The sequence below is a fragment of the Sinohyriopsis cumingii genome, unplaced genomic scaffold (assembly GCF_028554795.1).
Source record: "Sinohyriopsis cumingii isolate HCF-2022 unplaced genomic scaffold, ASM2855479v2 utg000615l, whole genome shotgun sequence".
Lineage (NCBI taxonomy): Eukaryota > Metazoa > Mollusca > Bivalvia > Unionida > Unionidae > Sinohyriopsis > Sinohyriopsis cumingii.
Window position 1 is genome coordinate 116,315 of NW_028315917.1, and position 18,095 is coordinate 134,409.

The following is an 18,095-nucleotide window of genomic DNA, read 5'->3' on the forward strand; positions in this document are numbered from 1 at the left end:
ATGTTCGGGAAACGAAAAAGCGAATGATACATTTCAAAGTTGTATCTTAAACGGTTTTGGAGATTTACGGCGGAAAAGAAAGTTCACTTATGAAACGGGTGGATGGACAGAAGAATTAAGAAAAAGTCAATTGAAAATATTAAAACTAAAGAATTGGAGTAGTCAAGAACGCATCGATACATTATACTCATGAAACGATAGTGTGACGGACGGACAGAAGGACGGACTAAAGGAACCCATTCAACATATCGTCCAACAACTTTGCTGGGTCATTCTGAACAATATTTCTCTGCCTCGAACAACGATGCTGTGCATGTAAGTCGAACAAATGCCGCTGACCATGAAGTCAATGCTACAGAAATGGTTTAATTGTGCCAATGCAGACTAATGCAGGCGAGAAAAATATAATCTAAACTTAAATGTTCAACTCACAGTATTCATATAGTTTTTCTCTGTCGTCGGGTCGGTGGCGCAAGCGTAATCAGATGCCGTTCTACCGCTGGGTAGCGTTTTACAGCACGTCATTGGTGTCTGCAGAATACAAGTGTTGCCACAGACGGACGTGTAGTCACAATTCCATTTCGAGGCTCCAGTAAAATCCTTATAGTTCTCCACACCACAGCATTGGAACTGGAAATACAATATTGCATTTATTGATTTTTCGTCATCGCTCTTCCCTTTTTTCGTTTCCTCTTCTTTTTGAGACGGTGAAGAAATGCATATGAAATCACCTGATTTATCCATGAAGATAAGTTATATTTTAATGTAAATAGAGGACATTATGCATATTTAATTTATTTTGTGTGCTTAAGCTATTTCCATGATTGAGAAAGGCTTTGGTGCGAACCTGCTTTGTGTCTTGTCTGTAAGTTATAAATAGATAAATACTTGAGCTTGAGTTCTAGACCTAGCTTTGATTATAACCTTAAAAGGTTCTAGAAAAGGATTTGTTTACAATTAGGGGTAATTTTCTATTAATGAGATTGAGTTCTTTCGAAAAAGCGTAATTGCAACATAGGTTATGTGGCTGATGTATATAAGCCAGAGAAGAACAAGTTTATTCATTCTTCCCTTCATTTCAGTCTGTAGAAGTGTTTACTGGTGTGTTAAGATATACTTAGAATGGAATCCTTTATTTAAAAGTTATTCATTGGAATTACAAAGCGCTCATTGACATTTTGGACTAATTCACTATTTAGGGATTATTGTGAATTCATTCAAAGACATTCTGGGTTATATCATTGTTAAACATCAAGACGGTTGGCACATTAATTCATCGAAAACTATTGTCACATCAGAACATTAAAGACTGGAATTCAATCGGATTGCTCTATACTTTTGGATGGTCGGTTGTTTGGGTTTAACACCATTTCTCAGTGCAAGATAGGCCATATATTGCGGCCATTATAACTGTTGGAGGAAGAACCCAGGAAAATTCCGGTAAGAACCACCGTCCTACTGGATGCAACTTTCAACTTTTTCACATTCCCACATTGGCCGAGCCCGAGACTCGAACCAACGCAGACAGAGGTGAGATGGCAGTGATCGGTAGACCACTCGGCCACAAGGGGCCTCCTGTATTTTGGACTTCAGATATAACTTATAGGATTATTTGGGATTTAGTTCACAATAATGTAATTCTTTTTAATTTTCACTTTGTACTATAGGGATGTACATTATTTGTTGAATTTGTATAAACTCGTTTCTATTATTTAGTTTAAGATCATAAAGTTCTAACAAACATTAAATGTACAATATAAAAATATAAAAAAACTGCAGTTTTTAAAGTAAAAGAGCACACAAACTCCTCTCGCGCTTGTTGCGAAATTCAGTATTCTCAAAGTAATTTTTGAAAATGAAGTCCTGGCCAGCCGATGACGGTAGGCTTATCATGCTGTACAACAAAATGCATCCAGAGACTAATAGTAAGTTGCGTGACGAATAAGTAGGACATAAGGACAGTGTGAATTATTACCTGCTTCTCGAGGTAGAGGTTTAAGAATTCCTAATATATATATATATATATATATATATATATATATATATATATATATATATATATATATATATATATATATATATATATATATATATATATATATATATGTATGTATGTATGTATAGATAGATATATAGATATGTAGATAGATAGATAGCGACTATTACGATGTTGATGATAGCAGTGGTGATGATGATGATGAAAACAAAATTATTCATGTCACGACAACATGAGTAACTTGATCTCACTTGCTGCATAACTACATTCCAGGCGACGGAGTTTAGGTTCTTTCCCGTGATGCCTTCGTATTCAGACTGAATCCCTGCCTTTAAAGCTGATGCAAGTGGCGTTTTGAGCTGAAAAATGTTGTATTTATATCATAAATCATATCTAGCGCATTCAGAAGGAAAAGCAAATAAGAAGGAACAGCTGTGGGAAAGAGGAAGAAATATTTTTCGAACGATATACAGAAATAAAGAAGGTAGAATGAAAGAAAATGCAAGCACAAAAGTAAAGGAAACAAAAGTCAAGTGAGTGGTGGGTTGTTGGAGATTATCAATACTAACTTTTACAAACCATTATTGTCACAGGAAAATGCTTACCATAATGTTAAAGTAAATAAAAGTAAATTAATTAATAACATACGAATTTTGAACAATTTTTATCATTTATTCAATTATTTTCAGTAAGGCGCTTGAAATCAATGTCCCCCCCCCCCGCCCGTCTTGTTATCTTCTTTTACGACACGGTTCTTTGAAGAAAAAGAAGAATATAATATTTGTCTTGCCGTTCTAAGCAAACAACGAGATATCAGCACTTCTCTTCTGTTGGCTTCAACAATGCTATAATTAGGACGAGTAAGATTTTCTAAGATTGTAAAGTATGTGACACATTGTGTGGAGGAAATTTCTGATATTTACAGTTATATGGTCAATAGGGCGATTACGTGCTTCATATGTATTATGAACTACAATGAATATACTGATTACGTGCTTCATATATACTATGACATACAGTCGATAAACCGATTACGTGCTGCATATGTACTATGATCTACAATCAATACATCGATTACGTGTTTCATATGTACTATGATCTACAATCAATACATCGATTACGTGCTTCATATGTATTATACTCTACAATCAATAAACCGATCATGTGCTTCATATGTACTATGATCTACAATCAATACATCGATTACGTGCTTCATACGTACTTTGACCTATATTAAATTTAACGTAAAAATAGTACAGTAAATATATTTTTCCAAAGAGACAGAATCTTGTAAAAATTAGAATTATTAATAGACGATGCGATGTTTAGATAACACGAAAACCTCGTGCAGGTAACTGTAATATTCGATTCGAGAGTCCCAAGTGACCCATACACTTAACACGAAATTCACATTCTAAATAGAGATTCTGTTAAATGGTGATTTTGGAAAATACTTTTAACTTATATGTCACTTTATACTGAGCTTATACAATCTCTTTGACGGAACAATTTTCAGTTTTATTAGCGATTTGCCAGTGAGTTATTTCTGACAAAAAATAATTAAGACGAAAAATAAATAAAAATCAAATCAGTATCTGCGATAAATATCGATCATTACGTGTTACTTACAACAGACGGGTAGGATGTTAATAAGACCACCAAGGTGATTTCGCCTGCCATCATAACGAGCACAATCACAACGTACTGGAAATATATATATATATATATATATATATATATATATATATATATATATATATATATATATATATATATATACACACACAGAGAGAGAAATAGATATAGTTACGCATCAATAATTTAATTATCAATGCTATAAATGAAATGTAAGAGGAACTTACAGTATTATGAAGCGAATCCAAATTAATCCTGATAGAGTTCTATGAAAGTTAAAACGAACGAAAAGTCCCATATAAATTTAATTATAAGTACATGTTAAGTAATGCATACAGTAACTAGCACGCAAACGATGAACAACGATCAGCGTCTAGATCAACTACAACAGCTGTCTGGAAATTAAATTTGAAACACAGTACAAAATAAGCGACAGCACACGAGCGCGCGCGCACACACACACACACACACACACACACACCTTCATACAATACATTGGTCAAAGGGAGATAACATAATACTATAACGTAAATTAATGTCGCACGAGAGTCATGTCTCAATTATAATTAAAAGGAAAGAGAGTACAGAAACAAGAACATCACACAAATTAACATATTAAACAGTTAAAATCAGTGTATAATCAATAATTTAAATAGAAACTAGTGAAATAATGATCTGCTTTACCGCTGCGTAAAAAATTACAGTGCTATTGACAAAAGATGAGAAAGAACAAGATGGAAAGGTAGAATAAAGCACCCCGTTTTAAGCAATTCTTAGATTTTTGTGATTACTTGTCTGATTATTGGAATTCGGTGCAATATAAATATTCCTTTGCCCGAAATAATTAGCCAATTACTAGGAGCAAACGTCACGGAGTAAAGCGTTTGTGAGTTTCCATGATGCCATGGTTCACTAATAGTGGATTAAGGTCCAAACCGAATGAGTGTCGATGGAATAATAAAGTCCCAACTAAAATCTAGTGGTGTACATTAGTCGTGATTGCAATGGCAGTATTTACGGTAGGAAACCGGTATATTACACAATGGAATAAATAAGATGGGACTCGGCAGATACCGTTTATGTCGCCATGGCGGTAAAGGTGATGCAGTTGTAGTGGCGAAAAGTGCCTGGAAACCATAGTTTGACTGGCCTAAGGTGGCGTACTTAAAATAGTTCCCTGTGTTGAGGGACAGTTGCATTGTTTCTACGGCGAGAACTGCTGGCGGTACGGAAACCTAACGAAGAGAATCCATGCAGATGTGCAGCTGATAGATATTTGGCAGGTTGTGATATATGTGGTCTTGCATTGATTAGAGCATTATTTATGTATAGAATGGACCCGTCGGGCTTTCTAATTTACAACTGAAGTTGTATGGAACTCTTCGGAAATTTAGGGTAAACTTAATGGCTTCTAGCGAGAATGGCGCCAGCTTGATACCGCTCGGTCAAGTAAGGACCCCTTGCTTGTAACAATATGATAAATTTAAAAACAAAAAAAAAAAAAAAAAAAAAAAAAAAAAAAACTTGCTGCGTCTCACTTATTTTAAGACCAAAGAGTCCTAATAGTATGTTCAAATGAATATTGTCTGGAGTTTTTACTAAAGCATTTTGTTTTCATGTTACAGCTATTTTATACTTATATTTATACTTAGAATCACTGATTCTTTAATTAGAATCCGTAGAGAAAAACAAACGCGTACGCTGTTCACTAATTTTTACATAGATCCGTAGTATTAAAAATTTTAAGAGTAAAATACAAACAATAATATGTAAGACATTAATTTGAAAAGAGCTTTTGGAAATTTCTTTAAGTAATTTAAATTTGAATTGAATAAGTCTATGTATTATTATTCATACACCATTTCTCAAGTGTAATGCGTGTTTCTGTTCAAAACTTATAGAAATATGATTAATTTTATATACCTGTTTCAATAGATGCAGATAAATTTGAATATCAAAATATATGCGTACACATTCTAAAATTTGTCACTCTTTTTACCTTAAAATGTACGCTTTCTTCTTTGAAATATCTATGTTTATTGAAAGACTGCAAGGCGAGGAATAAATGGCGCTAAAATAAAAATACAGATTTTAAATAGGTTTATTTTTGGACAAATTTTGCAGAATTTGTTATCACATTTCAAGAAATGTTTATTGTTTTTCTTTTTCAAAATGTGAAACGTTTGTAAAGTCTGTGTGGCCACCCTACATCATTATAAACGAAGTTCAGGTCTGATTGAACTGTTCCAGAAAAGGATTTTTACAGCTTTAACGGGACCTAATTTCAAAGTGTTTGCTTTGGTTTGGTGTTTTACTGCACATATTCACAAGCTGGATATTTAGTGTCGAGACAACAGAGTACCTATGGACATCCCAATATAGCAGAGCCTGGCTGGTCCGACGATAAGATTCAAACCTGCACCCTTCATGTGGCTAGTCCAGCACGCATACGACTGAGCCACATCAGCTCATGTACACCGTCTCTTTTTACTTCATTATTTCATTTTTGAAACTTTGAGTAGATACTCCATTAGTGATATCGTTTGTAATTTTGAATAAAAAGTCTGTTCATAAAATTTTAAATAAAGAATTTATATTTGATACATCAATAAAACAGACACATATACATACAACAGCTTCAGTATCAAGAAAAACAAAAAACAACAACATCCATATTTGTGTGAAAACATTATATAGGATATTTCCTATGTGGTAGGTTTGATTGTGTAAATATTTATCTTTACTTATTAGGTTTACTTACAATAACAAGCAGACATTTTATCTTGTAACATGCTCCGCAGCAACCAAAAATGCATATTGCAAGAACCAGAACTCCGATTCCGATCAAGGTGTAGGCGACGGGCTCTACAATGGACCCGAAATCAAGGGTGATATCTATTTCTCCGGCGCCAGAGTTCTTGGATGCTGTTTCAATGGATTCTTCGACTTGTTTGAGCTGACCCTTGTACAAGTCCGAACCAAACTTGAGAAAAAGTCCAACGGCTAAAAAGAACAGTCCAACAATCTGGTGGGAAAGATGAATTCAAAGGAAATAAACACATAGCCTGCTACGTGCCTGATCCAAATACGAAACCGCAATTTCTCCATCAATTTTCAAACTTGAGTATGAGTTTGACGAGATGTGTAATTGCTAACAGAATAACGTTAGTAGTATTAAATGTAATACAACGTTTTGCCAGTAAATGTTCAGAATTTGAAGTAGAGTGTCGCATAATGGGTGAAAGAAACAGTACTGTATATCGAAAATATTCAGGTAAAGAAATTTCAGTCAATGACAGTTTGCTACATATATGAGTACAGTGGTTGTAGAGAGAGAGAGAGAGAGAGAGAGAGAGAGAGAGAGAGATTTCTTAAAGGTGAGATGAAAGTAGCTCCAGAGATGGTATAGCCACAGTGGCTATACCACTTTTATTGCAAATGAAGCATTACCACTTTTTTTCAAACATTGGCAACAACAATTTTATTGCAAACAATGACGATCCCATTTTTGTTGCAGCTGTAGAGTTGCCATATTTATTGCAGCTGGGGAGAAATCACTTTTCTGACACTAATGCATTACAATATCTCATTATGAATTATGTAATAAAAGTACTACATTATGCTAGTGCGACTCACATCATTCGGAATACAGAATTTAGGTGAAAATTTCAAATGTTTTCTCCAAATCAACCGAATAAGATTATGGTAAACTATGAGTTATTTTGTTACAGGACTGTGCCAGTCAGCAATATGGATACTCTAATGGACTGTACCAGTCAGCAATATGGATACTCTAATAGACTGTGTAAGTCAGTAATATGGATACTCTAACGGACTGTGATAGCATTATGTGTATTCTAATGGACTATGCTAGTCAGCAATATGGATACTATAATGGACTGTGCCAGTCAACAATATGGATACTCTAATAGACTGTACAAGTCAGTAACATGGATACTCTAATAGACTGCAAGTCAGTAATATGAATACTCTAACGGACTGTGATAGCATTATGGGTATTCTAATGGACTGTTCCAGTCAGAAATATGGATACTCTACTGGACTATGCCAGTCAACATTATGTGTATTGTAATGGACTGTGCTAGTCAGCAATATTGATGCCCTAAATGGACGAAGCAGGAGCAAAATGCCATCATTCAATAAAAAATATTAAAGATTCTGATTTGATTGAATTAAATACAGCACAGTATGTGTCACTATGCTTTTTTATAGAAGTATTTATTTTATTGTATATTACTAATTTATTTAAATGTAAGTGCATCCGACAATCTACAAACCATAGGCACGTGTGTTTCATTATTTGATCAGCAATTTTATCATTGACATTATTCCTGTGAAAAATAATCAGAAATTTATAATTGCTTTTTGGAAATTTGGTTTATTAGAAAAAGAAATATAATCATGAAACAGCTGGATTTTGTATTTGAAACATTCTCTGTAAGAAACAAAATTCTTTCTGCACAAAGATAAGGTTTCCATGAATCAAAAGCAAGGGTTTGGAATTTTACTAAAATTACGACAAAACTTCGGCTAGCCATTTTAACAAAAGTTTGAGTAATTACTGAATTTGGCACAGTAGCGGTAGTTACATTTTAACAAAAGTATGAGTAATTACTGAATTTGGCACAGTGGCAGTAGTTACATTTTAACAACCATTATGTACATAACAGCAACAAGCGATCAACAACAAAAACGAAATAAGTTTGCAATCAGAGGCATAGCAAAGTTAAGAACTTTCAGACCTTTGCTAATATGCAATACATTTAACTATTATACAAATATACAAATTTCAGCACTGCCTCGTTATAACACGGGAGCCATAGGACAAGCATCCTTATAGTTGAAAACGCCTTATAAAGACGTACATGATACATACAATTGCACTACTTCATAATGAAAAGAGATCCATTAACATTTTAGCATAACAGACATAGTGGTATATCGAAAGGCCTTATAATGAGGTAGTGTTGTATGTTCAGATTTAAACACAATATGCAATAAAAATCACCGTTTCATGAGCAAAGAAATAACATTATCATTCTAAATATTCTGTGAACATATAATTTTAAAACAAATAAAACAAAGTCAACATGTAAGGAAAAAAGAAATAATACAATAATAAAGAAAATCAATGGGAATATGCCAGATGATAACTAGAGCCCAACCAATCCATCTGAAGGCGTCATATGTAAAGTTATTAAATTTATTTTCCAGAAAGGAATGAAAATGTAATATGCAACTTAAGTGAAAGTCATTCTACCGAATCATTAATATAAGAGAGAGAGAGAGAGAGAGAGAGAGACTTACAATAAAGAAGATATTAAACAAAATGATAACACATCGGCCTAACGCTGCGCAGCAACCCATACTTCCGTCTTTTGCCTGTGATACGACAGATTGGAAAGAAATAAAATTTCATATCTTCAAAGCTATGAGATAATTACAACAGATAACATGTAATGAGACCAACCTCTTTTCCACTGAATACCTTGCAACTATTCTAAATCTTCCGTATGAGAATCCTGTATTTTGACATGTTTATTGCTATATGAAAATTATACTTGTTTTGATGACTCAATATTTCTTGTTGTTGTTGTCAATATAAATTATGATTCAATTCCTCTCAGATAAGCATCGACTGAATTTTCAGTATCAATTATTTTTCCCGAATGAGATGTTCTTATACGCACGACCCGCGCGTAAGCCGACCCACGAATCTGAGACATTATTACAAGATGCATACGGTATTCTAAATGCATATATTTAGGCAAACTTACTTTATAACTTATAACTCTTTTGGGGTTGGCATGTATGATTATTACATGCAAATATTATAAGTTAATATAATTTGTATGAATTATATATATATATATATATATATATATATATATATATATATATATATATATATATATATATATATATCGATAAAGAAATTACTGATAGAAGAACGTTGTATTTAATTATTTCAACGATCTGAAAGTTATGATTTGTAAATATCACTAAATATGATTTAAAAGCTCTTAGGTAATAAGAATTTAACAGACATGATACATTTCTAATATTGACTATAGTCGTCAGTTTAAAATCGATATTACAAACCCATTTACAAATAACATTAAAGAAAATAACAACGATCCACTGAATAAGTAGTATAATTAGAAAAAAATCGTAGGTACCTTCAATATGTGTTTTGGTCAGCAACCATAAATTCTGTTTCTGTTTTCACATTAATCGACTTTATAATCCTTTTTGTGCTTCCACAGAAATCCAATTTCTATCTGACATGAATCCAATTTCTATTTGACATGAATCGAATTTCTATTTCAACATGAATCGAATTTTTATTTCAACATGAATCGACTTTCTATTTCCACACAACTTATAGAGTACTATTCGACCATACTTTTTTACACAATATGCAGCTGTAGCAGTCCCACACTGATGTGGAAAACGGACAATCCATTCAAAAATACAATTCCTATCCGAATCGCTCTTACACGCAACTTGTTAAAAAGAAGAAAGAAAACTTACTCCATGTTGGGCGGCAATAGACAAGCAGTTTGACGGTATACTTTTGGATTGAAGGAGAAGGTACGTTTGTTCAAAAGTGTGTCAAGTAGTATAATATGATAGTACCGGTGAAATCTATATTTTAATTACGTCGCATTCCAGTTTTCCACAGCGATAAGTGTATCTAAAACTGTGTGTCTTTTGTCCAGGCACAACGGGTACCTATACTCAGCCGTAATTTATCTGTAATTAGACCAATTTTAAATACCATGAATGTGCAACAACAGATGTTTCAATTTGTAGTTATTTCTTTTGAAAGTTTATTACTTTGATTATGAGTACTATAAAACGGTACAAGCAGCAGCCTAACGGGCCAAATCGACGTAAATTTAAGTATAGGTAGATAGCCTCGCATGGTGCTCAGCATTAAGAGGTTAGTGCTAGGACTGGTCGGCCTGGTGTCAGGATAGTGTGACTAGGCGGAACATGATGCTACATGTCTGTGGCATGATGCCCCAGTGCTAGACAACACTATAAACTGTCGCACTGCAGACATCGTAGCGATATGACTTAATAACTGTTAAAGCTACGTTAAAATTCCAAATCACACACACACACACACACACACGAGTATGTAAAGAAGAGAAAAAGGTTTTTGATTCCACTCCATTTATCAATTTGACGGTATCGGTTTATTATTTTCCTTTGTACGCACACTTCTGCGATAAAATGGCTGGTGCTTTTGTTCCCGCACCCCATTTGTCAAATAGTTGGCAACTACACACATGGCGTTAGAGATTATATGTACTCTAGAATAGAAAGTTTATACAAGAGTTATACCAAACCAGTAAAATTCTCAATGGATGCGAGAAATGATGGTGAAATTTGAAATTAATTTTTCAAATAGTGAGCATCATGTGGGTAAAGTGGTAAAAACTGAGCCACAACAGGCTCAACTTGGGCTAAAAATGACAAAATGTCAAGGGTGAAGTGGTAAAAACTGAGCCACAACATGCACAACATGGGCTAAAAGTGACAAAATATCAAGGGTAAAGTGGGCTAAAAATGACAAAATGTCAAGGGTGAAGTGGTAAAAACTGAGCCACAACAGGCTCAACTTGGGCTAAAAATGACAAAATGTCAAGGGTGAAGTGGTAAAAACTGAGCCACAACATGCACAACATGGGCTAAAAATGACAAAATATCAAGGATAAAGTGGTCAAAACTGAGCCACAACAGGCTCAACTTGGGCTAAAAATGACAAAATGTCAAGGGTGAAGTGGTAAAAACTGAGCCACAACAGGCTCAACTTGGGCTAAAAATGACAAAATGTCAAGGGTGAAGTGGTAAAAACTGAGCCACAACAGGCTCAGCTTGGGCTAAAAATGACAAAATGTCAAGGGCGAAGTGGTAAAAACTGAGCCACAACAGGCTCAACTTGGGCTAAAAATGACAAAATGTCAAGGGTAAAGTGGTAAAAACTGGGCGACAACATGCACAACATGGGCTAAAAATGACAAAATGTCAAGGGTAAAGTGGTAATAACTGAGCCACAACAGGCTCAACTTGGGCTAAAAATGACAAAATATCAAAATAATAACAAAGAAAATCTAACAGCAAACAAAAACACAAACGAAAATAAAGGAGTGGCTTAGAATTTCAGTATTTTTGTCTGATGAATTTCACAAATAAAATATGAAAAACGAGTATTTAATTGACAGAAATTGAAAAAGTAAATACTGTCAAGAAATAAAGTGAAATATCTCATCAAATATAAAGTTGATATTGAACAGTCAAGAAGATATAGAGGAAAAGATTAGATAATTAATTAAGAAGGAGTTGAAAATCGGTGACGAAATTTCATTAGATTGCCTCCAAAGTCTGTTTGTAGGCCTAGATAACACCAAGCAACCGAAGCATCTGCCTCTGCATGTGAACTTTGCGTATTAAAAATAAAGGAAGTAGGTATGAACATATGCAAAGGAAAGAATAATGGTTTGTACATCATATTAGAGACTTGTGTTCTATAAAATAGGTCTCTGAACATTCTATGCGAGAGAATGGTTTCCAATTGAAATTGGTTAATAATAAAAATGCCCTTCCCGTTCGTATGAAAAGTAAGAACATATGGGAAAAGGTTAAATTGGTCATAGACGACCCGTAGTTACCCAGACAAGCGTACAAAGTGCGCTTGAGTCATACATGAAACGGGAATCAAAAAGAGGGAAAGCGGAAGAGGATGGTCCAGACCAATATATTGTTCTGAAGAGAACGACAGTTCAATGGATGATTCACGGTTTATCACATTATTAATACTGGCAATTTGGCGGCAACATGGTATTAACATTACGCCGTAAGTTTACATGATGGGACACGTGGGTGCATTACTAGAAATCCTATGTTAAAAGCGTTTCTAGTTTTAATGTGGACCCCATGGTGGTGCTACCGGAATGTAATGTTAAACTTGCTAATAGATTTAACACGTGGGAGACACTTGTGGGTAATATTCGAATTGTAATGTTAAAATAATGTTTAGTTACAATCAGTTTCTATGTTAAATCATTTATATGTCAGAAGTGGAAATGTAACGTTTTTTTTTTATTATTACCATACACATCAATTGAAATTACTGTCTGACAAATACATTTTGATTACTATCACCAACACTTGTGAATACTCCATCAACATACTTTCGATTACTATTCAATACCTCTCACTATACAATGCTTTATGTGTGCGCCCCTCTCAAGCTCCAATAATATGCAATACCCCACATATACTATCCAACGAAATGGGTACGACATAAAGGATGTTGGATGAAATATACGCATATACACTATAGCTCCGAAGCAAGACAAACATATGTAGTGCTTATAGAGACACTATGCCAATAAACATAATGAAGGAAACGTTTATGTTTGAGTTGGGTTATGAATTAAGACATATACTTAGCCATAAACACACAAAGATATAACATACGACACATACAGTGACAGCGATTTTGAGAACTGTCTCTCTTTTTGAGAGAGACGAGAAACTCTGATAAGAACAGTTTGGTTTAAACTGGATTGATGATGTTTATCTATCAAAGACAACTACGCCTTCCAGTGCCGACTGTACACCTAGTCTAAGAATTCAGTGCTAAGACAGAAGGAGACAGCGAGCCTAAAAGGAGATCCATTTATCTCCTCCCAATCATCTCTCTCCTCCTTTGTTCTTGGAACTTCATCCAGCCAAAATTACAACATGGTAACTCCCCCTCTCTTGCTAATTTGCACTCTTCTCCGTGTTCCTATATTTCTATCACTTGGTATCCTTTACTTTCTAAGCTTAAGCGTTCTTGATATGCTCTATACTGTAACTCTTTCACGGTCAACTCTAAGAAATGACTTTCCAGGTCTCGCTGAGGAAAACAATTTTGGCATCAGTGATATTAACATCTTCGAAATTCGCAGATGATTGGTGCTTTTTATAAATCCCGGAAAGGTTATCAAGTTTTTATTTTCCACCGTTCCTAGCATGTTGTATCCACTTTTCCTTTTCATATAAGTAACAGAGTCAACGCAAAGATTTTGCTGACTATCGACGGTAAACAGAGAGATAGGATTGAGGCAGCATAGTGGCTAGTTTGTTCTCTGGCATGATCTTATTCTTGACAGATTATCCATATGCCTTGGCAGTTGTAGAAGCTTTCTTCAAATGATCGATTCCTCGATGAAACAAAAATAATTGTCGAAATTTCCAACAACATCGTCATAAATTTTCTACAGCGGATGGACAATATTTTAACATTTCTTCATGAAAGAGAAAAAAGTCTGACGACCTGAGTTGGTACCAAGTGTAATGTTTCTAGTTGTTCTATGTCCAAAGCGTCTCGGTCGTACTAGTGAACTTCAGGCTAATGCAGCAGCACAACGTGTTGCTTAGTCCAATTGTTGAAAAAGTGTGGAAAATAGCCCTTAGCCATTTCAATCATTCCAAACGGTTTAGAAATTCATTTCAAAGGCATAGTGAAATAACTCATGAAATATTCAATTGTACGTTTCGCATTTTGATATAAATGGTTTTGTCTCTATTCATAGTCATTGTTGGAAATTGCTTGCAATGTTTTGAGTAATATTGCAAAATAAATTATCCCTCGTATCTTGAGTAGTTGTGAAACACGACTACATTATATCGATGAGAGTTCTCGTAACACAGAATGTCCTCTCCGTTCCACGTATCGTCGGTGGGATCTAAATCAATCCGGCAAAATTAGATAGAGTACAAGAGTCCAGAAATATATTTTCTTGTCCTTCTTGAATATTGCTACGATCGGGACTTTGACAAATAAAGGTTATTGTATGCACTTATCAGAAGCAAGATGAGTAACATAAAACATTGGGATGTAAATTCCAGTTTCTTGCAGACATTCAAAGTAAAGAAAGGTAAAATAAACACAGTTCTCGTTCCGATCGTCATTCAAAATTCCAAGTTCATTGTCATATCTTTAAATGATTTTGCCTATGATTCATATCCACAATTTGGTCCCAATGTGACATCTTCTCTTTCCTGGACAAACGTATGACTTACGATTATTCGTTCGAACAAGATGAACAAGATGCTCACATTTGGGGCATTCTCACAGTAACTAACAAGCATTTTCTTTTATTATTATTGATGTTGTTTAGGTTTTTGATATCACGTTTGTTTATAACATGTTAGGCTAACAAATGTTAGCAAGCAATGGAGGGTCTGAAAGCTAATCACCCACGACATCTCTCTCTACAATGAAAATGTTGCTCCTGACTGACAAACCCATGGTCACATTTCTCACAATATTATTAAGATCAAGAAATCCTGTGATAGTTGTACCAGCATCGAAATTAATTCTGTGATGATAAACACGAATGAATTTTATATCAGGTTAACATCGCCTGTTAGTAACGAGAGCATCACCAACAACTTGAGAGCAAACTTTCAAAGTAAGACTAGGTTCCAACATGTCTTGAAATTTTGGCATTTCAGGAACTCCATAGGTCTATTTCAAAATTGATGCATGCTGCAAATATATTAAAATTCTCACCATTGTTTGGATCTTTTTTTATTTAATTTTCTGAGGTTCTCACATGAAGGTTTTCACTCTGCTGTATTATTTGTTTCGAGGTAAGTTCGAGACACTACAATGGCACGAGATCAGAGCATTATATCCATGTAACTTATAATTCGAACGATCTTAATGAAAATCGCACAAAACCAAACTGAAATCATTCATTTTCTGGAAGAACACTTGTTACAGCTTCACATGGCTTCTGATTCGATAGAGAGAATATACTCGGGCTGAATTATGTTACATGCACTCTGTTAGAACAGTTTAATCTTTTTTTGTCTGGTCCTTGACAATATACTGAGCTGCGCAGTCCTATTATGTCACCAATTCAAAAGACAGCTCGACAAGATATGGACGAGCGTGGAGTCAGACTACTGTTTTCAAGTATGCTCTTCAATCCAGCGTGCTGGTATATGTCAAGGCGTCATGGCCATTACCATAGTCACAGACGAACCCCAACGACTCTTTCCAGAGCTACCCAGATCTTTAGAAAAGAGAGCTCTCAAACCCTTTGCCACGCTATGCGTATTATGTTACACGTTTTAGTTTGTATGTCCATGAATATGTTCACAACACGACTAAAATTTAAAAACTTACCCGCTTATGTTTGGAACTCTCGTGTGTCTAAAACGTCTATCTAACCTTGTCTTACTTTTGAGTAATATTGTGTTTTGGGGAATAGTGTGTCGATAAACACTCCTTATTTTACCTCGCTGGTGTGTGATTGTATGATTTTGTATATTTCGTCCTCATTCTTTAACATCCTACAATTTCGTTGGCTGGTATATGTGGGGTATTGAATAGTAAGCAAAACGATTGAGTTGGTTAGTAATAAAATAATGGTGTGGTTAATAGCAATCTGATGATTTTAACGTTACATTTCCCGTTGTGCCTTTTAACGTTTTCAACATTGAACTGGACAATAACTAACAATTTAACGTTACCATTCAAAATGTTTCCCCTAAGTTAACCTATAGACATTTTACTGTAGGGTTTTCCATATTACCCGCAAGTGTTCCAACGTGTGGACCTATGACGTCATGTAAATTCCCTTTGTGCCCCCAGGTGGTTCATATAACTACTTATAACGTTGATAGGTTATGTCATGGTGGAGAAATTCAACATATGTTTGTTCCCTTAAATGACATAACGGTTAAATCTTCTAAGATATAAGATAGTAAAAAGCTAATCTTCCCTTAACGGACGAACACATTGGCAAATCAAGGGGTGGATGAGTGGAACGTTTCTTAGAGCAACTATTCGTTACGGTTAAATGGTGAAATGTATGCCACCGACATTTTATTAAGTCCCACAAATCTCTCGCCTACTTATTTACGCCTCCTCCTTACCCAGCTTTCCCCGAAAACAAGCGATATTTCTAGATCCACCATTAGGTCATTCAAATGATAAATCAATCTGATGTTGCGATTTTGCGGATGATGTCGATTCATCTATTGCAACATGACGATCAAATGATTTGTTTTATTTTTTTAATCAGTGGAAATCAAAGAACACTACAGACAATCGAACCGTCGAAGAAAATGTTTTTTATTTAGTATAAATTCTCTGAGGCTAATCGCATGTAACATAAGATCTTATTATTATTATTATTCTTATTATTATTATTATTATTATTACAATAAATTATAAGAAAGGTGGGCACAGTATATGCATGTTTCGTCAAATTTGAAATGATAAGTACAATAATGGGTCATTTTTCTTTTACAACAATATAATGTTGTCTCAATGAACATAATAAGTATAGGTTACTGCATTTGCATGGGAAAATATGAACGAGTTTTTCGGATGGAATTCTGCACGACCTTGGGAGTGCAGTATATCCTTCCGACAAAACGAGTTCATATTTTCCCATACAAATGCAGTAACCTTTTTATTATATGATCATTTTCTTATTCTACCTAATGCTTAATTATATTAACAAACTGTTAATCTTACCACAGTGTAACGTTAAATTTATTAGATTGCTATTAATAATAAGATCTTATGTTACATGCGTTTAGCCTCAGAGAATTTATACTAAATAAAAATCGTATTCGTCGAAAGTTCGAAATAATGGAGACAATAATCGCAAATAGGTTAAAACACCACCTAGAAAGCAATAACCTACTCTCCATAAATCAGTGTGGCTTTCGGAACAAACGGTCCACCACTGACCAACTTCTCAGACTGGAAACAGACATCAAACTCGCTTTTAACGCACATAGGAAAACCGATCGCAACCTCATAGCGGTTTTTCTAGACCTAGAAAAAGCGTTCGACCAATTATGGACCAATGGACTAATTGCCAGATTAAACCAATTTGGAATAACTGGACGCTTGTTCAACTGGATTTCCTCACAGGCCGGAAAATTACCACAATAATAGGCAACACCCATTCGGAAGAATTTTCACTTGAAAATGGAACACCGCAAGGCAGTGTAATAAGTCCCCTACTATTTAACCTAATGGTAAACGACCTTGACCTCAATGCAGCCTCCACAAAAATAAACTTGTCACAATTTGCAGATGATAGTGGCATATGGAGGAATGGAAATCCTGCCAATAAAATAGTAGTTAAAGAAATCCAGCAGAGCCTAGACAACATAGGGAGATGGGCGGACAAATGGGGTTTGAAAATATATCATGAAAAAACTGTGGTAATCATATCACCCGCAAACGAAATAACAACCTAGTCTATCCAAACTTCTATATGCAAAATCAATTAATCAAACACGTAACAGTAGTAAAATTCCTAGGAATGTTCTTTGACAACCACCTCACATGGAAAGAAGCACATTGAGCAACTCACCCAGAATTGTAACAAAGATCTCAATTTACTCA

At 34.7% G+C, this 18,095-nt stretch overlaps 1 protein-coding gene across 1 annotated transcript in view; it reads right to left on the reverse strand.

The window, feature by feature from the left end:
* The window catches only part of LOC149773742 (uncharacterized), a 19,460-nt gene extending 9,255 nt beyond the window's left edge, over positions 1-10,205 (reverse strand). The window contains exons 1-6 of the mRNA XM_089946048.1: positions 9,832-10,205; positions 8,960-9,034; positions 6,393-6,656; positions 3,626-3,700; positions 2,248-2,355; positions 433-630 (exon numbers count right to left, since the gene is read on the reverse strand). Coding sequence (XP_089802174.1) covers positions 433-630; positions 2,248-2,355; positions 3,626-3,700; positions 6,393-6,656; positions 8,960-9,019 — 705 coding nt within the window. The 5' untranslated portion in view covers positions 9,020-9,034; positions 9,832-10,205. The remainder of the gene's footprint in view (positions 1-432; positions 631-2,247; positions 2,356-3,625; positions 3,701-6,392; positions 6,657-8,959; positions 9,035-9,831) is intronic.
* Between the last annotated feature and the right edge of the window lie 7,890 nt (positions 10,206-18,095).